The sequence below is a fragment of the Aulostomus chinensis genome, chromosome 15 (assembly GCF_037954235.1).
Source record: "Aulostomus chinensis isolate RoL2024-O1b breed Wild chromosome 15, RoL_Achi_v1.0, whole genome shotgun sequence".
Classification (NCBI taxonomy): Eukaryota; Metazoa; Chordata; class Actinopteri; order Syngnathiformes; family Aulostomidae; genus Aulostomus; species Aulostomus chinensis.
This window is the reverse complement of record NC_141334.1, coordinates 22828230-22854969: the sequence shown is the minus strand read 5'-3', so window position 1 is coordinate 22854969 and position 26740 is coordinate 22828230. Positions and strand designations below refer to the sequence as shown.

Here is a 26740-nt window from a genome sequence, read left to right as displayed (position 1 = left end):
TTCCCCATTTGTTCATCCAAACAATTTGATCTTGTTGCGCAAATTCTTTGAGAATAATACAACACTAGTGCACAAATACTGACCAGTCACCAGTGCAGGTACAGTCAAGCAGGAGAGAAACGAATTCACACAATGTGGCAGGGATTTTCTTTGCAAATGCAATTAAATTCAAATGAACTAGATCACTGTTTAATGAAATTACAAAGCTAACAGGTTTAATTATTATTTTCAACATAAAAAGGTTGTCTGGCGACTGTAATGCATAACCATTAAGGGGGGGGGGGGATTTGATCATTACAGTAACAATGTGGTAAATTACATTCAACATGCTCTCTATTTACGTTCAAGTATCAGATAACTACATATGATATTTCATTTTTGTTAACTTCGTATACGTGAGTTACAGCAGATGTTCTAGATCAGCCTCTCGTATGTATGTCTCATGTGTTTGTGTTTGTATTGGCACCATGTGGTATTGGGAGGGGCAGGGGGAGACTGGGGTGTGGGGCCACTACAATCCAGAACAGCATAGTGGTGCTGCCTCGCCGATGCAACTGTAGAGGTCCCTCTTGTCCCGGCAGCTGCTGGGTGGACGGAGCTGCGTGAAGCCGCGGACATAATCGAATCTTCCAAGGGACCACAGCTGATCCTGCGCTCCTCTTAAGCCCTCCTCTGAGTACCTCTGTAGTAACCGTGGGCTCGATCCAGTCCCTCACACCTTCTCCGCTGTTGGGATTTGTCCACGCCGGACGCAAAGATGCTTGCGACGCTCCTCGCTTCTCTCTTCCTCGGTAAGTTCCATGCTCGTCTCCGCCGCTGCCATTTAATGCTGAATTAGTCTTTTGAGAGGTGCTCTCTCTCTCTGTGTCTCTCTCTCTCTCTCTCTCTCTCGCCGTGTGGACAGGATAGCCTGCATAATTGCATAAGGAGTTTTAAAGCACCTAAGGTACAAATGGTGCAGCCCCAAATTTGCACATGTAGTTATTGATAGCACTGTACTCTCTATACTGTAATATGATGGAATATGAAAGGCAGATACTGTAGGTTTTCCTAGAACATTGGAGGAAAGTTGGTGACTTTTGTCATGTAACTAAGAGGGTATTAAAAGCTACCATAGCTGCAATATTGAAGTATTGGATAGTTAAATGACAAGAATGTGATTGACAGCAGATACTGTATACTGTAATATCAACCAGAATGGTATTTCTAAAATTGTGAGGAAAGAAGAACTGGAATTAATGGTGTAAAGATAGAATAGATCCACTCTGTTGAAGGGCATGTTTACTACAATTCAAGTCCTGTTCATAAACACAGCTGCCGCTAAAGTGTGTTTGATGGACCTCTAAGAATATGTCACCTCTGCCATGTGAAGCTCCGCCGCGACCTCACAACAAAGGCATGTTCTTCTAATAATCAGCATCCCACCTTGGATCAGTTGCATGTGTGTCCGAACCTTCAAAACCACCTGAGCAGTGACACTTAAGAGCTGTATGGTCTGAACCACAGCATGCACTTTTATTTCCAAGTAAATCACTGCAGGAGCTGTCAAAGCAGCTTTTCTGTATGTAACACAACCCTCTCCCGCAACACTGTGCTCTTCTGTCTTACTGTATATCTCGTGAGAGTGCTCCTGAACAAAATGAAAGACCTGCTGTAATCTTGGATTAGGTGATCTAGTTTGAATAGTTGTCATTGTGCTGGCTGCACTATCTGGTTTTGTGACAGTGCCCAACTGTGACATCACAATTAGTCCACTTGTCCATGGGATGATTGGAGATTGTTCTCTCTCATGGCTCTGCTCACTTTGTGTGCTAATGACCAGAGTCATCTAAAATGGGTTTGAGATTGTAATGAAAATGAAGCCCAGTGCTCCACACATTGAGCAGCTAACTGCATGGGTGAGGCGGGGCTGATAGTGGTATTTTATGTCAACACTAAGGGTGAGCTCAAGCTGAAGGTAAAGCACTTCGTAGGCATGCTGGGCTGAACGCTATCATCATTTTACAACTGCCTGCTCTTATGACCTTGAAAATGAAGGTAATATAGTATCATGCATGAACATTCACTGCAGAATGTTCACCATTCACTTTGAAAACAGCCAAATGAGACAGATGAACATGAACAGCTTTCATTGGAAGGAATGATTGTTGTAGGATTTATGCACCATGAGGATAATAAGGAGATGAGGCACTTGTGTCCTCTGGGTGGGACAGTCACTCTGCAGCTCTCTTCTTGGCTTTGTTTCCTTAACCCAATTGCGTTTAGTTTCACACCCCATTTTAGCACATTTGTCCTGTGTGACATCAGTTGGAGCCAGTAGCCCCCTCCTTACCTGACATGCACTGTATGGCCTCCACCCAGTTCATCCCGCAAACAACGAGTGGAACCCTATTGGTCTCCTTGTGTCTAAATTTAGCGTAGATGACCGGAGGCAAGGCGAAGGATCTGTCAAGTGTGGAGATGACAGAAGTCTGCAGTGCCAGAGGTTAGGATGTGACAACTTGCGGCACTATAGCCTCCAATCTCTGACAGCCGCCGCTCTCTCGTCTCCCCTTCATCCCTCCTTCCTGTCTCTTTCTGACACTCTCCTTAGTGTCCTAGGTGACTTTGACAGTTAAGAAACTCATATAGGTAGATAGCTGTGGAATTGTGGACTGGACTGCATTGGTATCTCTGCAGAGCTCATGCCATCTCCTCTTTCTCTCAGTTTGTGATCACGTGGCTCTCTGGGTGCTGCCAGCGTCTTGCTCAGCTGCCCGTCATGTCAGACACAGGAAGTTAGTCCGAGTGGAGCTCTGTCACATGTTAAGCGCAGCACGCACTCACAAGTCACCACAATCCAAATGGTGATAAACTGATAGAAAAGGAACATAAAATTGTCCTCTTGAATGACACTTAGAAATACCACCGATTATGTGTCTAATCAAGACAAACAGGACAAATTGTAATTTGCCTACCTGAACAAGCTATCACAGGTAGGGTGTGTCAGTGCAGCAGCCCATCATCAGGGAGTCCAGGGTGCTAAGGGAAACACAACATTCATGACTTTTGTATTCATTTGAATAGCTAAAAGCATTTCACAACACAACTCACAGTAGACCTGAACACCTACATGATGTGTGCCCAATGTAGAACAAGATAAAACATGTAGTTCTGACCAAGCCATCTGATTGAGCAGCTACACTTTTAGATCTCGCTCAGATCATGACAGCTCACCTAGCTGTTCTTAAATGGAAAATACCTCATCACTTTCAATATGTTCCCCATAGATTAGAACTTACTGTGAAGCCATTTCTGATATGATTATTTTTATATTTAGTGTTACATTGCTTATTTGACTTGTTTGTGAGGATCAGACAGAGGAATAGAGTGAAACAAAGACTAAAGTGAGATTGAACTCGGACTGTCTCTCGCCCTCGCTCTCTCTCTCTCTCTCTGACACACACACACACAGACGCACTAACATGCACACACAGGACTTTATGCTACAAAACTGATTCAGTTGCAGCAGAATTTGATCAATGTTTACATGAATGTGACCAATATTGTGCTTAGAAGCTTACTGTATTGTATATTTTGGACAGTTCACACATGGCATGCAGCAGTGCCTGCCCTAGTAAACCTTTATGAATTGAAGCAACAGCCCCAGTAGGTGCTGCAGCTGCCTCAGCACCCTTACTTAAAGCACCCCCACATAGTTGCTAAGTCTGCAAATATTTAAAAAAAAAAAAAATTGTCAGCCAATATCTTGGTTAGTGTTTGTCAAGTGTTTGTGTTGTACTTACACAATGTGGGAAACACCACAGTCTCTACAAAAAGTTAGCTCAGGCTAGCTAGCAGGCTTTCTCACTGGAATGGTCAGGTAGGTGTCATTACAGAGGACCCTGCTGATGTGACTGCTTGTTTTCAAGGTATTAGTCAGTCCACATGTCTATTTCCTGTGCGTTATATATCTATGTGTTATATGCGTGTTGCCTCACTACACATTTTGATCACATCTTTTATTTTTTTGGTAACTGATATATAATTGGGATATTACACCCAAAGGTCATTGTTGGTACCAAAGTGATCCCAGTCACTCACACACACCTCCAAATGGAATATTGAACAAATGTACATATTCAGCTTTTGACATTTAAAGAGATTTGCAGGTTTCATCTTCATCACAATACAATGGTGTGGACAGGACCAAACTCCTAAGCCCACCCTCACAGTGATCCACAGTGGTATAGCTGTAGTTACAGGAGATATCTGTATTTATGCCTTCACCAGGAGCAAATGGAAAGTCGTTGACTCCAGGGTCAGGATGGAAAAGAATATACTGTCCTTTCTCTGTTTTTTTACATTCCCAAAATGATGTAACGACCTTCTCAGCTGTGGCAGCTTACAGGCCCTTCAGACTGTCCAGGAATGTCATGCAGAAGCACCGACCTTCTATCTTTATGTAGCGACTCATGCCTCACATCATTTGAAAGCTACCAGTCACTTCCAAGATACAACCACAACAGCAGCTTCAATCAGCAAAATTTTCAGTAAACTGGGAGGGAAACAATCAATAATTCTAGTGTTGCATTTGTCCTCATGAATCAAAATGAGGATCCAAATGAAAAAGCAGAATGGGTTGATCGCTAGATGTCAGATGTAGCCCTAGCAGTGATATGATATTCAATGGATCGAGATGCTCTTCAAACCAAATGAGCATTCAGGAGCTACTCACTGTAGTACATATTGACCATTGGACCTGGGTGGGGTTGACTGATGCAAGTCTGGGTTCAGTGACCAGTGTTCACACTAAACCACCAAACTGGATTCCTCCACATCTCTTACTGCAAAAGAGTTTGTGCCAAATGAACTGGTTTCCCAATCATGAGTCACATTTGATTTCAGTGCTCACAAAAGTGATGCTGTTAAATTGACTGGCGCTGCATTTGTGCGTGCAAGCAGCAGACACATTTATGTCTGATCTTTAATGAGCTGAGTGCAGCAGCAACTTCTTCTTACTGAACGACTCTTCAGCCAGCTGACAAAAATCACAGTGACACTGTTGTCCCCTCCATCCCCACAGCCCCTTCACATGTTCCCCAGCTCTCACCCTTATCCTCCACCCGCTCTCTGGAGACAAAACTGGAGACTTTGAGCAGAGCAGCCACCAGTCTCTCCTGTGTTTACTGCAGCAAGATGCAATGCTTCCACCATAGGTTTACTGACATGACAGGTCCTCTGGAAATTTCCACTCCTTTCTCTTCTTAATGAAGAGATTTGGTTGTTGTGTCTAACCATTTCTAACTGCTCCCACAGGACACGTGGGACACATGAGACACACAGGAGACAGACAATTTATAATGATGCTTGATTGCACTCTATATTCATCTAGCAACTTTTTCAGGTCATTGATGACTAGCAGAGTAATGTTGATGTGAAACTTGTCCTCACTTGCTGAGCTGAATTTTTATCCCAGATCCAGATGATCCTTGTCCTCCCTAACTGTGGTTAGTTGTTGGCAGCAGTTTCAAAATGGGCATTTTAGTGAAACTGGTGGATTTTTGACTGTGTAAAACTTGACTGAGTGCAGTGCCCCCTGGCTGACTCTTGAGAGACTCCAGTTTGCCCTTCTATTATGAAGCATCAGAAACAGGCTTGCTTGAGGGGGCTCAACAAAGCCCCAGTCAGACATGACGTCACACACTTGCCCACATTTGTTATCCAGGCTGACTTCTTCAGACTGCGAGCGCTAGCATGAAAAAAGGCATTTGGAGCATCATTTGATTTTTTTCACATACAATGAAGCAATGCCTTCAGTCAGAGGAACAGGTTCTTGTACTAGAGGATCGAAGTGGTAAATGCGAGCAAATTGAACTTTTAGACATTTCACCTCTCATAGATGTTGAATAAGAGGATGTGCCAATGGAACAAAAAATAGACTCAATATTTTTATTCTTGAAAAAGATAATGAGGTCTTATGTTCAAGCCTCTTTTTCCTCACTGCTTGTGATTCTGTCTTGTATTAGAGATAGATAATGTGCCTAGAAATTTGGCTAATAAACTTGAATCTCATTTGATAAAATATGTATCTAACATTTAATGTAATAATACATATTTTTTAACTACATACGTATTGAATCGAATCATGACCTTAAAATTGAAAGTCGCATCGAATCGTAGATCACGTATTGTGACAGCCTGATACGTGATTCGCGATTCGATTGTTGTTCAATGTATGTCATAAAAACCTTATTGGCTTGAATGTTACCGGAATCTCACAGTGGCTAGTTAGACTCCATTTCGTTCAACTGCTCGACGTGCTTTCTCTTTAAATGTTCCTGCATCACCGAGGTACTGCCATGATACGCAAGGTCTGCTTTGCAGACTTTGCAAGTAGTCTTTTTATTCGCCGTATCCAGGCTAAAATGCTCCCAAACTTTAGAAGTTTTGGTACGCATACCTGATGTTGACGCCGCGTTCCTGTATGTTACCGCTCAGAGACAGAGACGCTATTGAGCATGAGCGACTCTCGGCAGTGATTAGAATCAAATGAGATGCCTCACTCTGCTGGAGAAACGCGTCTGGCGACAATAGTCGACAATGGAATTCATCGTCGACTATTTCTATTATCGATTTTTGTCGACAACGTCGTCTAATTGTTGCAGCCCTAATCAGCACTAGTTTTCCACCACTGAAATGGGTCGCATGTCTCATGCAATTAACGCCAAACTGCTTTCGTTCGTTATTTTTTGAGCGCAAGTTAAATTATCTAGGAGTTTTTCTCTGAAAGAACCAAGGAATTTTTGACTGTCATCCCTTTACCACCAGACAGATCTACATCTTTATGATGCCTGCAAATATGCACCCCCAGAAGTCTGAAGAAAAGACTTAAAGATGCATAAGCCAGCGTTGTTTCCCTTCCTTTTCAGCAGGATTGTTGTCCCCCGCTTGCTCTTGCACGTCTAACCCTGATCTCTGTTTGCAGGTGCTCATGCAGGTTGACAGCCTAACTGCTGTGTGCAGGGCTTCCAATAAAAGATCATGCTTCTGGTGCTGCTGTGATACCTACCCTGGCTTTGTCTGGAAATGGCGTATGTTGTTGGTAGAGACTATCTGGCCCTCATGATTTTATAGAAGCTATCTCGGCCTCTTGATATTATAGCAGCTATCTAACTCTTGTAGCATTATAGCAGCTATCTCACCCTTGTAGCATAATAACACTTATCTCAACATCGTAGTATGATAACAGCTCTCTTATCCTGGTAGTATTATAACAGCTATCTCATCCTCGTTATATTATACCAGCTATCTCCCCCTCGTAGCATGATAACAGCTATCTCAGCCTCATGATTGTATAACAGCTGTATCATACTTGTGATACTATAGCAGTGTTCTCACCCTTGTGGCATGATAGCAACTATGTCATTCAGGTAGTAGTATAGTGGCTATCTCACCCTTATGGTATTAAAGCAGTTATCTCATCCTTGTGGCATGATCGCAGTAGAGTTGTAACACTCCTATATGAGACTAATCAGTGGATGATAGTAACACTATATTATGTAATGGACCAGTAGGTTGGGTTGCTGGAGCAGAGTGAACTGTTTAAATGGGACTCAGAGACAAAAGGTTGAGTTTTTGAAGTAAACCAGCTTCTTATTGTAAAAAAAAAAAAAAAAAAAAAAAGGTTTAAGCGTACAAAACCAAATATTGATACCACTTACAATGATAACACAAACTGCATTAAATCCCAAATCACCTGAGCAAATGCTTAAAATCCAAGTTCACTGTATCTTATTTCAGAATATATCTCATGTTTTCCCTGCAATTCAAGATTTTTTCTGATCAGAATCAGTTTCACAGTTCAGTTCACAATCAACATTTTGCTTACAACCACCAGTCTGTAGGAAAACATCTTACCAGTCATTAATCAGTTCAGTTCCCTACAATGAAGAGATAAATCTGTAATGTGCGTGAGTATTTGGGAGAAAATGAGAATGATGGGCTGAGTGTGGGGTGGCAAGAATTTTCCGTGTTTGAGCCCCACACACTGTAGCACGGGATCTTTCTGTGTGGAGTCTGCATGTTTCTCTCCGGTTACTCCGGCTTCCTCCCACAGTCCAAAGACATGCAAGTTGGGAGTAGGTCAATTGGATAGTGAGAGTGAAGGGTTGTCAGTCTATATGTGTTGGCCCTGAGATGGACTGGCGACCCGTCCAGGGTGAACCCTGCCTCTCGCCCGAAGGCTGCTGGGATAGGCTCCAGCCCCCCCGCGACCCTTAACAGGATGAGCAGTAGAAAATGGATGGCTGGATGGGGACAGACTCATCATCACCAGCCAGGTTTCAGTGAGACAGAGCAGGTCAATACAATTGTCAGATATCAATTCATTCACTAATTCAGTTTTTGGCATCAGAGATCTAATATTTAATCGTCCACATTTAATTTTGATATTCTTTTGAGATAATTTAGTGGTTGTGTTAATTTTGATTAGGTTTTTCAGATTGACTCCTCTACAAGTGGAATTGGAGTGAATAAACTTACATGGTCAGGGGACAGGCACAGTCTCGATGGAGTTTTGGGTGGGTAATTGCCCTAGTGGACGCGCACAGAAGCGTGTAAGATGGCAGCTCTGACTCCTGGTCTGAACTCTGGGTTGTTGGAGTTTTGGTTCGATAATAAACTGGGCCATATTTCTGGAAATGAGAGCAGCTCTGCCCAATGTGGGATGTATGCCGTCTCTCCTAATCAGACCAGGTCTCCATCAGAAAGTTTTCCAATTATCAATGAAGCCCACTTGGTACAAAAATAAAATTACTTTCATTCACTGCATAACCAGAATATAAACCAAAAACAATTTTTCAGTAACACAATATTTTCTCATTACTCAAATTAAACAATAAAGTAATATAAATGGCTCAAATTAAATTGAGTTTCTCATTTGGAAAATAAATAAATTATCTCACCGATCTCTTTTAGCAGACTGCTAGTTGATGTAAAACGACAGTGCTCATTTGAATATAACAGTCTCTTCCTTCTTTGAGCAGTACAGGTAAAGCGTGTGTAGGACGGTCAAAGCTAATAGCTGTTAGCTGAAGCTATTAGCTTTCGAGCTTGCAACTGTGCTCTTAAGGCGTGTTCACAGCAAACACAATGTGAATTTTCGTGCACACTCTTTCCCCGTGAGGAGAATTTATTTCCGCCATTTCTTTCCATCATCAACCATGGCTGATGTTACAGCCGTTGCTGACTCGTACCTGTTGTGGAAGTCCCAGATACGGCAGATCACCAAACGCCGCCGTATCTGGATCCATGGCATAATCTGGAGGAGCACACACCTGGGTGAATATCACTGCTTTCTCCAGGAACTGTGCCTGGAGGACGGCTGGTTCAGCGGTACTTCAGACTGACAAGGGCCCAGTTCAGTGACCTGTTGCTATCCTTCTTAAAATTCGCATTGTGCCGCCTGGCGAGTATACATGTGAATTTGCGTCTAAGATTATATACAGAGTGATATATAAACATCAGCCCTATTCCTGTGAGAACTAAAAAACTGCATCAACCAAGGCAACAAGGCAAGCCAATATTACTGTAACTGGGCATCATCTTTACTACTAATGAACTAATCAGTGATGAATTTCCTCCACTCAGCCCCATATTTTTAATATGAGGAGGTCACACTCATGGATAGTGTCCACAAGGACCTCCTTTTGCAGGACAGAGAGGAGTGTGGCTATGCACTTAGGATACGTCAGATGAAAACTTTAGCAACATGCCATAATGCCATCCTCCTTCGCAAACACCAACACTGGCATGGTTCCAGTGGCCAGAATGCAGTTAGTTTCGCAGACAATGATGACTAGGCTTAAGAGGGGTCTTGTCTGGAGGTAGGTATTGGGATCTTCCACAGACTGAAACAAAAAGAAAAATGATCACAACACAATTCACTGTTTTGAGGCTATAGTCAAGTAGTGGAAACATAAAAAAACTCTTCTGCCAGCATGAAGCATACCCTCACTTGCAGGTCCAAGTTTCTTGGGTGGAGCAACAGCAGGAGGAAACATTTCTGGTAAAGCCTTCATCGTTGCAAGAGTTTGCTTCACTGTGAAAAATAAAAAAGTCAAATTGTATTTATTTATTTTTCTATTATTCAGTCAGTTATAAAAACAAAAAATAGAATAACATGGGATCTAAATCCAAGGCAAACACACTTTGCCACCAATTAATAAATGTGTGTCAAAACTAATTTCACCACAAATTTTACAAAGTGACAGTCACTATTAGTCACTAAAGCCATTATTTTAATCTCCAACAACTGTATTCCAAGCTGGAAACTGTGGTTCTGGCAATTGATTTACCAAATATTGATTGAATATTAGCAGAATCTTAATAGTGGCAGCTCTATTGTGCAGCTTGTTACTGAATGGAGTTTGGGTTCAGATAGAGAAAGGAGTATTATGTTGAGTGGCATGTCTATGGTGTCTCACACTGTCTATATACATGTCTGCAAGCAAGTAAAAGAGAGAAGAGAGAAACATGACAGTTAACATTACTGAGTCTGGTTTGGAGAGGCAGCAAAAAGCAATGAGCTATATACTGAATACTTTTTGAACTTCTGAAAACCAATTAGCATCAGCATCAAAGTACTGTGGCAAATCTAACAGGACTCTCTATTAAGTCTGTTATCATTATTCACAGATGGAGGCTTCATGACTTTTTTTAAAAACTCCATAAAACTGGGTCTTCTCACAAAAGGTTCCCCAGCGGTTCTTCAGTTGAGGTATGAAGTGGGAGTTTCCTTGATCGAGGATGCGCTGCAGTTCATGCATTATCTGCCACAGAGACAGGTATAAAATACATTTTAAAATCTAGATTAAATTTAAAATCTAGCTAATATATTACAATATCATTTAACATGAACCAACTTCAAATTATTTGATTTGCTTACATGATCAACTTCTCTGAAGCAGGGGTATGCTTGTAGATTCATGGTAGGTCTGTCTTGCTGCTTGGTAACGTCAGAGTCAATGAAAGCATGTCTTGCTTGGAATTCAAGGTCCAGCAGCTGGGAAACATCCTTCTTGTTGGGTCTGGGCCTGGATTAGTATAGTTCTTGCAGAACCTTGGAGTGTCTTGCTTGGTTTTTTAAGCTGTCAGTAGTTTCAGGCCTTCCATTTGAAGTTGCTAACCCAAAGCCAAAACCCAACCCGACATTACTGACATATAGAAGAAGGATTCATAATTAATGATAACTGGCAATCATTTCAATATTTATTTTTAAATATAATACTAAACCAAAGCACCCCCATTGTCAATTCAGGAGTAGTTATAATACCAAGACATAACATCAATATGTGCTCTTACCATCCACCCCTTCAACCACTGGGAAACTGCCTGTCGACTGTGGTGATCCTTCCAAGATTAAAGTTGAAGCAACTGACTCAGTGTCATCATGACCCCTGTTTGCTGCTGCTGCACTCAAAGCTAATGCCCCATCGCCTCTTTCTTCAATGATTTGGCCCCTGCTTCCTTTTCGTGGTGTCACGTTCTGGACCCTGTTCAAAAGCTGCTTTTCAACACATTCCTTACAAAAATACAAACACATTTTTTAAAAAATCACATTAATGGAATTGAAATTAAACCATACAAACGCTAATCCTGAATCAAGCTTATCCTCCTACCCACTCAATTCCACTGGCTGGGGAGCTGTCCCACAGCATTGGGTAGTACTCAATGAGATGCTTAGCCATCACTGTAAGCTCATGGATGCATGGATATTGGAAGTCATCCCCAACAGTTCTCTTGATGGCAATCATGCTTGTTACTGTATACCTTATTAAGCAACAGCCAAACTCTTTGGAGAGTTTATAGTCTCCTTCTTGTCCAGCACGTTGTTTTTCAAAAAAGTTGGCTCTTGACTGCTTCAGCTCTGTGTCTGTATACACAACATTTTGTGGACTTGGAAGTTGTACAGTTCTGCAGGTACCATGGTCTCCTGGGTTTGAAGGGAGTGGGGAGGTGGGAGGGGAAGGAGGGGTGGACAAAGGGGTTGGAGTAGTGGGACTACAGCTGGAAAGCTCAGAAATCCCAGAGGAGGTGCTTGGACAAACATGCTCTGACTCTTCACCCTGAAAAAGACAAGCATTTATCTCACAATAATTATAAGCCAATATTACTGTACTGGAAACAGCAACACCAAAAACACAGTGCCTCACTGACAATATGAATCAAACATGATTAAATCTCCACAATGTTAAAATCTACTGTCGCCTCCTTTTCTGTGCCATCCCTCACATGGCTCTCCTTCTTAAGAAGTGTTCAGGCCCTGACCCCTTTTGGCGCATTCCACTCTGGAAGGTACCAACATAAAATGGGGGCAACACACATCTTATATTGTACAAACTGAAAATTGAATTACAAACAAATACAACATAATTAGAAACTCCATCCATCCATCGTCATCTTCCGCTTATTCCTTACTAGTAAGGGTCCCGGGGGGGCTGGAGCCTATCCCAGCATCTACAGGCAAGAGGCAGGGTTCACCCTGGGCGGGTCGCCAGTCCATCGCTGGGCCAACATACAGAGACGAACAACCATTCACACCTACGGTCAATTTAGAGAATACAATCAGCCTAGTCCCCAAATTTCACGTCTTTGGATGGTGGGAGGAAGCTGGAGTACCCAGAGAGAACCCACACATGCAAACTCCACACAGAAAGATCCCACGCCCGAGCCGGGACTCGAGCCCGGAACCTTCTTGCTGTGAGGCCACAGTGCTAACCACTGCACCACCGTGCAGCCTAATTAGAAACTCATGTAATATATTCAAATATTTAATATTTATTAATATTAATATTTAAAATATTTGTCACTGTAACTGTTCGCTCCCATAGGGCCTTATTGTAAATAATTTTTAAAAATCATAATTCATAGAACCCCCCTACTATGTATAATGTTGTGAAGCACATCAGTGTGAATGCAGTTTATCCCATCTTTTTTAGCGACTGCAGAAGAAAGTGTTGTCTTTATATCTCAAAATGATCTGGAATCCTAACTTTAGGGTGGTGTGCAGTATTGAGGGATGCACTGAGAAATCAAATGTATAGCTCATTCTATCATCATGTAAAGAGAAGACACTCCAAACATCTTGAAAGCACCAGACCAGGAGATGGCAACAACGCAAATGAATGGTCACAAGAGGGAAGCGAAAAACTGCTGCAGCAAGAAGTTAGTAACTTTGCTACTATTACCCACATTTTTCATATCTGATGTCCTGTTAGCCTTAGGGCCTTCTGACTGACTGACGATTTGTTGCATGTTCCAGTGGGTGAAACTAATGTTGACAAAGTGACGATTTATGATCAAGTTTGCCAGTTGTGTTGTCTTTTGAAATTTACCGGACACGCTGTGCGTGACTTCCTGTGTTGGGTGATCTAATCGAGGCTGTGAACAGACCACAATCCATGGAGCACCCTGTAAATTTCAAAATAAAGCACAACAGACAAACCTCAGATCATAAATCACCACATAAGTTTTACTTCGTGGCACAAACTAGCATCATTGATAAGTCAGAGTGTCCAGCTAACAGGATGTCATGAAAGAAGAAAAAATGTTTATAAATGGACTTGACTTATATGACAATGTACTGCTTGGTTTATGAGCAAGTATTTAGTTTTATTAGTTAGTTAATTAGTTTAATTAAATGTCAATTAATTTTTTACTTTTATATTTGACACAGCACAACATTCATCCTGATTAACTTTCACAGGATTCCAGCATCACCAGCACGCAACTGCTCTGTACAACTGGCACAGATAGAATCCAACTGGACATTAACAAAGACGAAGCTGCCACAATACAACCAGTAAGTAACTATCCTGGGAATCTATTGACACTGACCATCAAAGAATCACAATGAATATTGAACCTAATAAATGATTAGCCATTGCATATCAAGTTGAGGTCCCACACATTGTAGTCTGTTTGGTATCAGTATACTATAGCTAAATATCAATTTCACTACAGCAATGTGTATTAGTGATTTAACACCTCATGTATAAATGAAGAGACATAATGCTAAATGAGAGCTTAAATATGCTAGATGTATTGAGCAAAGATGATTTAGATTTTAAAGGACTTCTAAAAAGACTACTTATTTTGTAATTACGTTGTGCTTTACATGCAACTGTGAATCTCAGATTAATTGCATTGGGATACCTAAAACATTTTCTACTTTTTAGGATTTGACAACACAGGCCTCTGCCTTTGTGATAAACGCACTGGTCAAGCACCGTCTCTCACAGGTAAGATGCTTTTTTTCAAAACAAACCTATTTTTATTTGCTCATTTACAGTTACAGAGAGCTTGTTGAAATTGCTTGACGGTCAACCTGCCTCTCTTGTTATCCAATTCACTATAGTCATTCAACTCTAATGTCTATGTCATAAGTAAAACTGTTGTGTTCCTCTTCTCATTTTTAGAAAGACATGAATGACATTGCTGATGGAGTGCAGGTGTACCAATCATCACTGATGACCTCAGGACTCACATAGAGCAAGTGTTAAAGAAGCATTCGGAAAACACATCAGGACACCTTCCAAAAGAAGCAATCAGTGTTGTTTTCGTTAACCATGACGATGACTAAATTATTTTGTTGACGCCCCTCTTTTTCATGACGATAATGAGACGGTGATGAGATAAACACAGCTCTTTGATGACTAAAACATGACGTGACATGTGTGAGTTTTTGTTGACGAGATGAGAATGGACATGAATGTTTGTGGGCAGTCTGTCAGACATTCAAAATGCGGGACATTTCTGCTTATTGTGGGGGGAATCTGTCAATTAAAACCCCAAAAGTATCTGCAGTGTTGCTGCATCCATCTTTGGTCACACCCACCACCTGTCATCCCACGCACATTCTGCTCAACACACCTGCTGTCACTTTTCACTGACATTGGACCATGGCGGCAGCATCAACAAAGGGGCTTGATAGTCAGAAAGGACAAGAAGATTTATGGACGTATTTTAAATATAACCCAGCAACAACAAACACTGATGCACAGCAGAGGGATATGTAGCAAATGTCCACTGAGAATGTTTTGTTATGGGCTTTTTTGGAGTAATGAACACTGATGTGACTGTTACCACTTCATGTGTGTGTGATGCATTATCTTCAGATCAGAAGGTGTTTGCCTTTGGGTGGAAACTGTTTTGTCTAAAACCATTCTTTCATTATAAATTTCATCTATAAGCTCAAAATGTGTTGCCATGTGTTTAACTTGTAGATCTGCTTTTTCACAACTTATGTATGACACTCGTATGATGAAGTTGGGCATCAATTCATGAAAGAACAGTTGAAATATGGAGATAAAAGATTTCTGCCCAACAGCAATCTAATGGCAATACTTATCAACCTAAATTCATTTTTTTAAAAGACTATACTAACCAAAACTAGACTAAAACCTTTTTGAGTTTGTGTTGACTAGAACTGGACTTAAACCATCACAGAAAGAAATGACTAAAATTTGACTAAGTCTAATAAGCATTTTGGTCCAAAAGACTAAGACTAAAACTAAATTTAGAATGACTGCCAAAAACAACACAGGAAGCAATGGATGTATTTAACAGTTTTGTTTACCCATTCATGAGTGGTACAACATTTCCACAGAACAGTGCTATGAAGGAGCATTTAAGCATTTTAGATGGAGAGAGAATTCCAATTTCTTGAACTAGAGGCAACAGGAAACATAGAACATATAAATAATAAGCTGTTTATGGTGTATTACACTCCAGCAAACATAAATCCTAAGTACAGGTCTAAACTTGCTGGTATTAGGTTACTTTCCATGGCTAGATCAGTAGACCTCCGTCAGTGGGGTGTAAATGTAATACTGAATGAATCAAAGATATGGATGCATTGTAAATGGACAAAAAATTATTTATGGTGCCTTGGTCTCTGTCTGTGGCGACACTCTGGCATGAACTGGCAGGGTTCAAGGAGGGTGTGAGCTTTGCCTACAGTAAATGCAGACACTGTGAGTGTTCATTTGAAAACATGCAGTTTGACCTTAATGAGGATGCATTCACTGAAAGCACCTTGAAGAAACAAATTAAACAGACAAATGAAATAGAAAAGGCAGATACAGACTTGCTTTGCAACAGCTTGGGATATGACATAGCTTGACATATGACAGCTTGGATATGACACAGCTTGACATATGGGATCAACTGAAGAAGATACATTGCCACCGATACATTTGCCTTCACAGATTAAATCATTGGGTCCCATGATGAGGCATACGTGTATGCGGCTTGAATCTAAACATTGTCTCTTTAAACATTGCGCTTCAAAACTCAGTTTTAAAAACATTTGCAAGCCTTTGATAAATCAAACCAAATATATGAAAGCTGCCGCTGTTGACCCTTTAATGCACCCAGTTTTTTCAAATGAAAGGGAGATGGGACCTGTATCTGAGATAAAAGATCTACATTATTGATGAGGAAAATTGAATGACTTCCTAGGGTATGATGAAGTAAGCCATGTTGTTTCAGTCAAATGGTTTATGAAGAATGGCAGTAACTACATAATTCAGAAGTCTATGATCCTTGCCAAAGTAGTGAAAAGTAATGTGCCAGAATTTGGACTGGTCAAAAACATTTATCTTGTTGAATTGAGGCTTTAAAATTGGGAATACCATCCATCATTCCATCCATTTTCTTCCGCTTATTCCTGTTAAGGGTCGCGGGGGGCTGGAGCCAATCCCAGCGACTACGGGCGAGAGGCGGGATACAATTCTACAATTCTACAATTCTACAGTTTCATTTAGCAGACGCTTTTGTCCAAAGCAACTTACAACACAAGCAAGAATTTAGACCTAATTAAGGAAAAGTCCATAGGAAGCGCAAAATTGCTTCAGTTGTGATTTGGTCACAGGTACTGCCATCTAGTGGCAGAAGAAGTGTTGCCCCCCCCCACCTTTTTTTTTTTTTAATATAACAGACATACAACATCACACAACACAGTTAGTGCTACATAATCACTAAGTGCTGGGTCTTGGACCCTCTGACTTATTCTACCCCAAAGAGGAGAAGAGTCAGGTTAAGTGCCTAGGTGCTCTCTGAACAATTGAGTCTTCAATTGTCTCTTAAAAGTAGAAAGGGACTCAGCAGAACGCATAGAGTTGGGTAGTTCGTTCCACCATTTGGGAACAACAGAAGAAAAGAGTCTGGCTAGAGATTTGGAGCAGCGCTGGGCTGGAAGCACCAGGCGTCTTTCGCATGCAGAGCGTAGTAGGAGAGAAGGAGAGTAGATCTGGATTAGGGATTCCAGGTAGGCTGGAGCCGTTCTTGTGATTGTTTTGTAAGCCAAGAGAAGTGCCTTGAATTTGATCCTGGCTGTCACTGGAAGCCAGTGAAGAGAAACCAGCAGCGGGGTGACATGTGCCCTTTTGGGCTGGTTGAAGACCAGACGTGCTGCTGCATTCTGGATCATCTGCAGAGGCTTGAATGAGCATGCAGGGAGGCCTGCCAGAAGAGAGTTGCAGTAGTCAATGCGTGAGATGACAAGAGCCTGAACCAGAATCTGTGTGGTCTGTTGGGTCAGGAAGGGTCTGATCTTCCTGATGTTGTAAAGGGCATAACGGCAAGACCGAGAAACTGAGGCCACATGAACCTTAAAGGTCAGCTGGTCATCAATCATGACACCCAGGTTTCTGGCTGAGTTTGTGGGCGCAAGTAGGCTCGAGTCAAGTTGGACAGTGACCTGAGGCTGAACAGATGGACAAGCTGGAAAGACCATAAGTTCAGTCTTAGAGAGATTCAGTTGAAGGTGGCGTTCCTTCATCCATGTGGAGATATCAGCCAGACACGCTGATATACGATCTGAGACCGTTCTGTCATCAGGTGGAAAAGAGAGGAAAAGCTGAGTGTCGTCAGCATAACAGTGGTAGGAGAAGCCATGGGAGCGGATCACTGCACCAAGTGAGGTGGTGTACAGAGAGAAGAGAAGGGGACCAAGCACTGACCCCTGAGGAACCCCAGTCGATAGGCCATGTGACCTAGACACCTTTCCTCACCATGACACTCTGAAGGACCTGCCTGTGAGGTAGGACTTGAACCACAACAAGGCAGAACCAGATATGCCAAGCTCAGAGAGTGTGGAGAGGAGAATGTGATGGTTCACCGTGTCGAAGGCAGCAGACAGGTCCAGCAGAAGTAGGACAGAGCACTGACCAGCAACTCGAGCTCGTCTCAGTGACTCAGTGACTGACAGGAGTGCAGTCTGCACTGACTACACCCTGATTCACCCTGGACAGGTCGCCAGTCCGTCGCAGGGCCAACATACTGTATATGGACAGACAACCATTCACACCTACAGTCAATTTAGAATATCCAATCAGCCTAGTCCCCAATTGCATGTCTTTGGACGGTGGGAAGAAGCCGGAATACCGGAGAGAACCTACGGAGGCACAGGGAGAACATGCAGACACCACACAGGAAGATCCAAGCTGGGACTCAAACCGGGAATCTTCTTGCTGTGAGGCGACAGTGCTAACCACTGCATTACCATGCCGCCTATTGGGAATACCAAACATTTCCAACTTTCCACGTTGATAAAAATGTCATGGCATATCAAGTTGAGGTCCTACACCTTGCATAGGCTACTGAGTTAGTGGATGCTGAAAAGCTGGTGGATTTTACCTCTTATTACACAGTCAACAGTGGGGCCAAACCTTTGTATAGGTAAAATACCATCTTGTGGATGTAATAGAATAGTAAAACAGTTAAACACTCATGGTGTGTTCCCCATGTTCCCCAGATACCATATGATTTGTTTCTAAGGTAGCTTTGGGAGATCAAATTAAGGAAGGTATGCAGCAGATTAAAATATTCAACAGTGAATTATCTGTAAGTATAATGATCAACCATTTCTATTTGAAATTGTTTAAAATGTTACATGCAGTAACAGACTGGCCATAGGGCAATGTGGGCAAATACAACAACGGCCGTCTGACGACACTTGGGAATTTTTTGAAATAAATGAACTGGAGCCAGCGATGCAGTCGTTCTGCCCCTTTGCACTCCTCTCCAACACAGACTGCTGTTGAGTCTGACTGAGCAACTTTCTGTGCCATGGACTCTTTTTTTTTTTTTTTTTTTGCCAGTCCCTCACTGGTTACATGTTCAATGTTTAAATATGAAGTGTCAGTTTACAGTACTGTGCCAGCTGTACTAATATGACTATATTTTCTATTGTTTAATTAATACAAAACGATTGATTTCATTTAACTGCCCTCCATTTGAATTGAAATAGTCATCTCAAAGTAATGAATTCTCATTTCAAGATTGAAATTAGAAAGTATTACTTTGAAAAAGCAGTTTACACTTGTAAATGTTGATGAAATAGGTTTGAAACTGTTGATATTCTGGTTTCAAGCATGCACTTACCCAAACTAAGTCATAAAATCTTAGTGACAAGCTATAACACCCATCCATCCCATTTCTACTGCTACAGCCATAGCTATGGTCAATTTAGAGTATCCAATTAGCCTAGTCCCCTCTTGATGTGTTTGAACTATGGGAGGGAGCCCGACTACCCGAAGAGAACCCACACAGACACAGCTCTTGCAAGGGAATCCCGAGGTGTTCCCAGGCCAGCCAAGAGATATAATCCCTCCAACATGTCCTTGGTCAGCCCCGAGGCCTCCTCACGATCAGACATGCCTGGAAAACCTCCCGAGGAAGTGTCCAGGAGGCATCCTCACCAGATGTCCGAAACACCTCAACTGACTCCTCTCAACATGGAGGAGCAGCGGCTCTACTCTGAGTCCCTCCCGAATGACTAAGCTTCTCACCCTGTCTGTAAGGGAGAGCCCAGCCACCCTGCGGAGGAAACTCATTTCAACCACTTGTATTCACAATCTGATTCTTGTTCTTGTTGATGACATCATGCTTAACAAATAATATGTAAATAACACTGAAAACCATAAAAACACAAATGTTTCTTTTGACAGCACAAACCCAGCACAAACGATAGAGACTAGTTTGGAGAGATTGGGATTTGGAGGGGGGAGTGGTGCATCAAGGGTATGAAGACATCATGCTTTCAATATCAGATGTAAAAATGTTAAAACATGAAAGCATGAATGTTTCTTTTAACAGCACAAACCAGCAGCTCCATCAGGCCTTGACCTTCAGCTCACACTAGATCAGTTCGCAGCCAAGTGTGAAGCAGCGGGATGAGAATCTGCACTTGATGCAGTGCAGACTCTGCATCGGTCTGTCATGGTGAAGGGGGAGCTAAGCCAAAAGGCAAAGCTCTCAATTTACCGGTTGATCCACATTCCTACCCTCACCTATGGTCATGAGCTTTTGGTAGTGACCTAAAGGACACGATCGCAGGTACAAGCAGCCGAAATGAGTTTCCTCCAGAGGATGGGTAGGCTCCCCTTTAAAGACAGGGTGAGAATCTCTCCAACATCATCCAGGAGGGGCTTTGAGTAGAGCTCCTGCTCCTCCACATCGAGAGGAGTCAGATGAGGTGGCTCCGGGATCTGGTCAAGATGCCTCCCAGACGCCACCCTGGGGAGGTGTTCAGGGCACATCAGGAGGCAGGAGGCCTTGGGGAAGACCCAGGACATCCTTGAGAGGCTATGTCTCTCAACTGGCCTGGGAACGCCTTGGGATCCCCATGAGGAGCAAGACAAAGTTAGCTGGGGAGAGGGAAGTGGAGAGGGAAGTCTGTGTTTCTCTGCTTAGGCTGCCCCCCCCCCCCCCCCCCGGCCCAACCTTGGATAAGCGGAGGAAGATGGATGGATACAAATTATTAAGATGATTTTCTTATTAACTGGAATCAGCTGGCATAATGTCCTTCATATTCAGGTGTTTGTAATTGTACTGTTCAAATTGGGATGTAAACAAACTTATTAGAAACAAGAACCTGATTTTAGGCTCCACTGGTTTGATTGCACAGTGTATCAAGGATATATTCAACTGGTTCTACCCTTCCCCACTTCTCTGTGAAATATTGCCATGTTTTAATTTCAGAATTGAATACACCAAAAGGATTTTCCACTCTTTCAAAACCCTGATCAATTTTACATGCAATGTCACTTTTGATAGGCTCCTGTAAAGATAAACACTTGTTCTCAAATTCTTTTGCTTGATTATGGTTATTATCAACAATCTCTTCAACAGAAATGAACAAAAAAATGTATGTTTTTTTTTAAAGCTTCACCTGCCACTTCAGATGCTGCTGTACCATGACTGACTCTTCCTGAGAAGAACTTAATTACAGGAGGTACTTCTAGATGGCAAGTCATCAAAATGATTTTCTGCCAGATCTTCAGCTGTACCTAGATGGAGCTTCACCAGGATTAGGCCATGATTCATGGGATTTATTGAGATCTTAATGCAGAGAAAGCACCACAAACTTGTGATCAGCCAGCCTGACTACATTTAAGATTAAGTGTCTTTCCTGAGAAGAGTCTGTGGATCAATTTGGATTGCTTTTCACAGGATTTAGCATTTACCTGAGGGCTTTTGCAAATAAAACACAACATCTCAAGATTAACTTAATGCAGCATCTGGGCCTGCAACTCTACAATTGTAGGATCCATCTTAGCAGTGTAAACATCTATTTTAAAATGATGGTCTGCAAGAAGTCATACAGATCCTAGTTGTATGATTGCCAACAGATTCTGCCACCAGCAGTTGGGTGAGATTAGAGGTGAGTAAAGGTTTTCTACAGTTTAGGGGTATGTATGTGAGTAAGCTGATGTATGTCAGCGTTTTAGCTTCAATCTAAATTACATGTATTTATATAGCATTATTTTTCTGTCTTGCTAAAGTTGCAGTTCACAGTGTGTTCACACATTTTGTCATAATATCTGCTCATCCATCATGACTTATTCCTACCTGTGTGGTCATGTAAAGTGTGTATCAAACCAGGACTGCATTTCTCACACTGTATTTCTTCAAATATTTTGAATCAAATTAATTAAGAAAGTGGGTTGATGTAAATTCAGTATTATCAATTTAAACAACCGACAAGACATCTTTAACAATATATTAAAATTGTTCCTTGTGGCATTAAAAAGTCTTGAAGTCCATCCATTTTCTTCCGCTTATCCTGTTAAGGGTTGTTAGGGGGTGGAGCCTATCCCGGCGGCTTTCGGGTGAGAGGTGGGGTTCACCCTTGATGGGTCGCCAGTCCATCGCAGGGCCAACACATATAGACAGACAACCATTCGCTCTCACAGCCACGCTTACGGTCAGGTTAGAGTATCAATCAGCCTAGTCCCCATTTGCATGTCTTTGGACTGTGGGTGGAAGCCAGAGTACTGGCGAACCCAGGCAGGCACAGGAAAAACATGCAAACTCCACACAGAAAGATCCCATGCTCCAGCCGGGGCTCGAACCGGGAATCTTCTTGCTGTGAGGCAACAGTGCTAACCAGTGCACCACTGTGCTGCCTTACTTTATTGATCCCCGTGGGGAAATTAAGTCAGTTGTCAAATAAATAGTTGTCTGTCTATATGTGTTGGCCCTGTAATGGACTGGCGACCCGTCCAGGGTGAGCCCTGCCTCATGTCCCGAGGCAGTTGGGATAGGTTTTTTTTTTTTTTGCACATGTACGCACATATGCTTTTTAAGAATTATTTTATATATGTATGTTATGCTTGTGCTCCTCAAATAAATGTGACTTTACATACTTTATAACATTGTATTCAGTCTTAACAACTAACGCTAATGATATATTTTTCTATTCTTTTTCTGATGCATTTGTTCATTTAAACAGTAAAATTGGGGCATCCAATCAGAATAATTTCTATCAGACTGAGCCAATAGTCCATGTAAACACACTTGGTGAGAGGAAAATGAAACTACGTAATCTGTGGCGATGTCAGATTCAAGTCCAAATCTAAAAACAAAAACAAAAAAGTGTAGATGCTCAAACAGACATGAACTATCCTTTGCTTGCAGTAGGAACATAGAGAGAATACAAATAATACAGATTAGAGGCATATAACTGTCCACTGACACATGTAGGCTTTGAGCTGCAATAACAGTCAACTTTATCAGGAATTAATATCATTCTATTGTCATGTAAATATTCTGCTACAACCTTTCAATAAGGTTACTGCAGAAATCGACTAATTTGCCATCTCTCTGTTTTGAAGCTTGTTTTTTTACCAGATTTGAAAACTGTTTGACAATAGTGCTGCAAAGACAGTGTTTTTGCCACCATAGTGGTGAAGTATTGGAAAAAAGTTCTTGGATTTGGAGCAGCGAGATCACTGAAAGCATTTTGTGTGGTTTGGTCCACATAGACTTCAGCTCTGCTGATGCTGTGACTTCAGTTTTTACCAATACATATTAGTAAAAGAAAAACACACTGTAATGCAAGTCTTTGATTATATGATAATGTTAAAATGTAAACATGAAAAGAAGCTAATCATGTTCTTGTTTCTGAGAGTGCTAAAGCTGGTGCTCTGCGTCTCTGATCAACCTTCCTCAGGGGCACCCCTCTCTCTCCTGGGATAGATGTATGGCTTGCATATATATGTGTGTATGTGTGTGTGTGTGTGTGTGTGCGTGTGTGTGTGATGAATGCTCACTGTTAACATGATGGCTGCAGGCATCAATCTCTAGCAGCCTCATGAACATACATAAGCATGAACATATGCAGCGGAGAGCCCAACACCATCACTGGCAACCAAACACAAAACCCTGCCATAGAATGAATATGGATTTCAAACAGTCTGATTTTCTTTTTCACAGCAAGAATTCTATCTGGCTTTTAAAACAGTGCTTTTTAGGAATTGTAGGGTCTGGGACCCCTGATTTTATACGCAAAACATAATTCAGTATCTTCAGAAGTAAATGGAAATAAAAGCAATTTGGTATAATGGTAATATTTTGGGCAGCACGGTGGTGATGTGGTTAGCACTGTTGCCTTACAACAGGAAGGTTCTGGGTTTGAGTCCCGGCTCGGGCGTGGGATCTTTCTGTGTGGAGTTTGCATGTTCTCCCTGTGCCTGCATGGGTTCTCTCCGGGTACTCCGGCTTCTTCCCACCGTCTAAAGCCATGCAATTGGGGACTAGGCTACTTGGATACTCTTAATTGACCGTAGGTATGATGTGTGAGTGGTTGTTTGTCTATTTATGTTGGCCCTGTGATGGACTGGTGACCTGTCCAGGGTGAACCTCGCCTCTTGCCCGTAGCCGCTGGGATAGGCTCCAGCCCCCCCCCCCCCCCGCGACCCTTAATAGGAATAAGCGGAAGAAAATGGATGGATGGATGGATGGATGGCTGGACAGACGGATGGATGGTAATATTTTGATTGAATTCAACTCCTTATGCAAAGTCAGGTCATGGTGGAAGCAGTTCCAGCAGGAGCCAAAACCTTTCATTCACCCACCACATTTTCACGTTGGACTTGGGGATCCTGAGGCGTTCCTAGGACAGCATCGATATATAGTGCCACTTCCTGGTCCTCTGTCTGGCCCGCTGAAGAATCGACCAAGATGAAGACCTCACTAAATTTATGTGACTGCATGTGTGTCACAGTAGAGGCTGGGATGAACCACCCCAGCTTGGTCAGGGTGAGGGAAATAACAAAGAACATTCAATTATGGAACTGTTGTGGTGAAACTGAATTATGTTTAATGAGTAAACCATGATCAAAATGCATCAGAATTCAGTGCAAAGGATGTTACTCAATGAAGTATTACTAAATGAGGGCTGATCTGACAAACTAAATGTGTCAAAACTTACATATCAACAAACAATATCTAACTCTGTGTCTAATATAACAAATCACAGAACAAAGCATACAAGGAGTGTGTAACCCAGGTCACAAAGAGTTAATACCATAGAAGTGCCTAGCCACTCAGAGCGCAGGTCAGCAGCACTGTAAACAGGCTACACAGCATATGCTAGTCAAGCGCTGGATGACACTAGTGAGAGAGGACCTGCTGCTGAGCCGTAAAAATATAACTGATAAAAACACTAAAAACACCATATAATGTTGACAACGCAAAACGGTAACAGCCGTTAACAACACAAACGGTAACTTTGTTGTTATCTAGCAGATGTGTATGTGCGTGTGTGTGCGTGCGTGTGTGTGTGTGTGTGTGTGTGAGGGTGCTCACTGAAACCTGCCGAGTTACACAGGAAATCTTGGATTGGTGAGTCGTAGTAAAAGCATATAATTAAATTCTGCATCACACTATACTAGGCTAAGCTAGCTAATTCAAGTGAATGAGCCTACAGCTAACAAAATTTAGCATTTAGCATTAAACAGTGAAATTAACCGACTATTATAGACAAATTTTAGTAGCTTTTATTAAAGGCTGTCTTTGTGGAATTCATTACATCCATTCATTGTATTCATTTCCTGTCTTTGCTGCTGCTACGATGTTGAACTCGCTGTTTGTCCGAATGACAAGATTGCCTGTGTTGAACCTCCAAAGGTAAAACCTTGACCACTGCACATGTTGCAGTTTTACTGGTGCGACTATTTCATGAAAAGTATTGCAAAATGGCTGATTTGGTTGCTTTGAAAGTGTGCTATGTTGTTGCGGACACCTGTTGATTTTACCATGGTGAAGAAGAAGCTGGGATCTCCTGTAGTGTAGGTTCGAATAACAGCTAATGGTAGCTGCTTCTTCTTCGCTGCCCTAAAACCGTAGTTGCAAACACTACTTCCTGTGTTGGCTTGTAGGGCGGCAAAGAAAGAGATTTTATTTGGTTTGCAAAGCAAAGTGGACCTCGCAAAGCAAACAAGGTCCCATTTTTGATAAAACAAATATGATATTTTGTTACTTCTTGTAATAAGAATGCAGTATCAGATTGGCATGGACTCAGTAACTTGCAGATACTGATGCCATACGTTTTTTCCAATAATCGTGTCGGAATCAGAACAACTCTAAGTACAGGTACCACACCTAAGCAAGAGTAACAAAGTCACCAAAATTTAGTGGTTCTGTGAAGCCACATGGAGCTGATGAGCAGCTGACTTTTAGGAAGCCAGAAGGGGCAACTAGTTGTCATTGGGTGATAGGTAGTCCAGTCATGAAGCAGGCGACAAAACTGGTGCACCAGGTGCTCCTGGAGATGATACACAGTTTTGATAACCAAACGCAGACTAAACAATGTTGTGAAAGGTGCAACAGCTGTGTTGGTCAATGCCTTTGTTTTATCACTCATTTTGGGGAAAATATCATGTGATATGCTAACTAGGCAACCATCTCATTGTTTTAGGAAATCTGGCATTTCATACCTTTAGAGAATTTATGCAGCACAGCAAAACCAGGGTTTAAAAATATACACTGTGTGAGACAGCGTTTACCAACGTCCCGTTTTTTTAGGGAGTTGTGTAGATGAGAGAAGAAAAATATGGTTCACATTTTGCCTTTTGAAATGAAAACCTAATTGTATGGATGTAGCCTCTGGCTCAGGGTCTGCTGAAATGAATTTTTTTTTTTTTTGTCTTGTGCAGAATCAAACTGACCTGGCAGAGTGTGATTGCTTGCAGTGTCAAACACGACTGTTCGCCACGTGGTGCACTGCAGGGGCTTGCACTTCTGAGACACACTCATGAAAGGCTGCCTACTGCTAACTCTCATTGTCACTATGTTTGTTGAATCCTCTGGGTGTACTTAGCTCCCAGCCTGCATTGCAGCATCAAGTGTTGCTGCTGGTTCCATTTCAACTTTAGACTTGCCATAAAATATGACAAGGAGAGTGTGAATA

General features: G+C 42.0%; 1 protein-coding gene and 1 long non-coding RNA gene across 2 annotated transcripts in view; both read left to right on the top strand.

Annotated features, from left to right (window-relative positions):
- The first annotated feature begins 501 nt into the window (after nucleotides 1-501).
- Nucleotides 502-26740, top strand: part of LOC147249195 (CXADR-like membrane protein) — a 76510-nt gene continuing 50271 nt past the window's right edge. The window contains exon 1 of the mRNA XM_086227194.1: nucleotides 502-791. Coding sequence (XP_086083320.1) covers nucleotides 758-791 — 34 coding nt within the window. The 5' untranslated portion in view covers nucleotides 502-757. The remainder of the gene's footprint in view (nucleotides 792-26740) is intronic.
- Nucleotides 13740-15063, top strand: LOC147249196 (uncharacterized). Its single transcript, XR_015119555.1, has 3 exons — nucleotides 13740-13843; nucleotides 14220-14282; nucleotides 14460-15063. It is a non-coding gene; the product is annotated as an uncharacterized LOC147249196 (long non-coding RNA).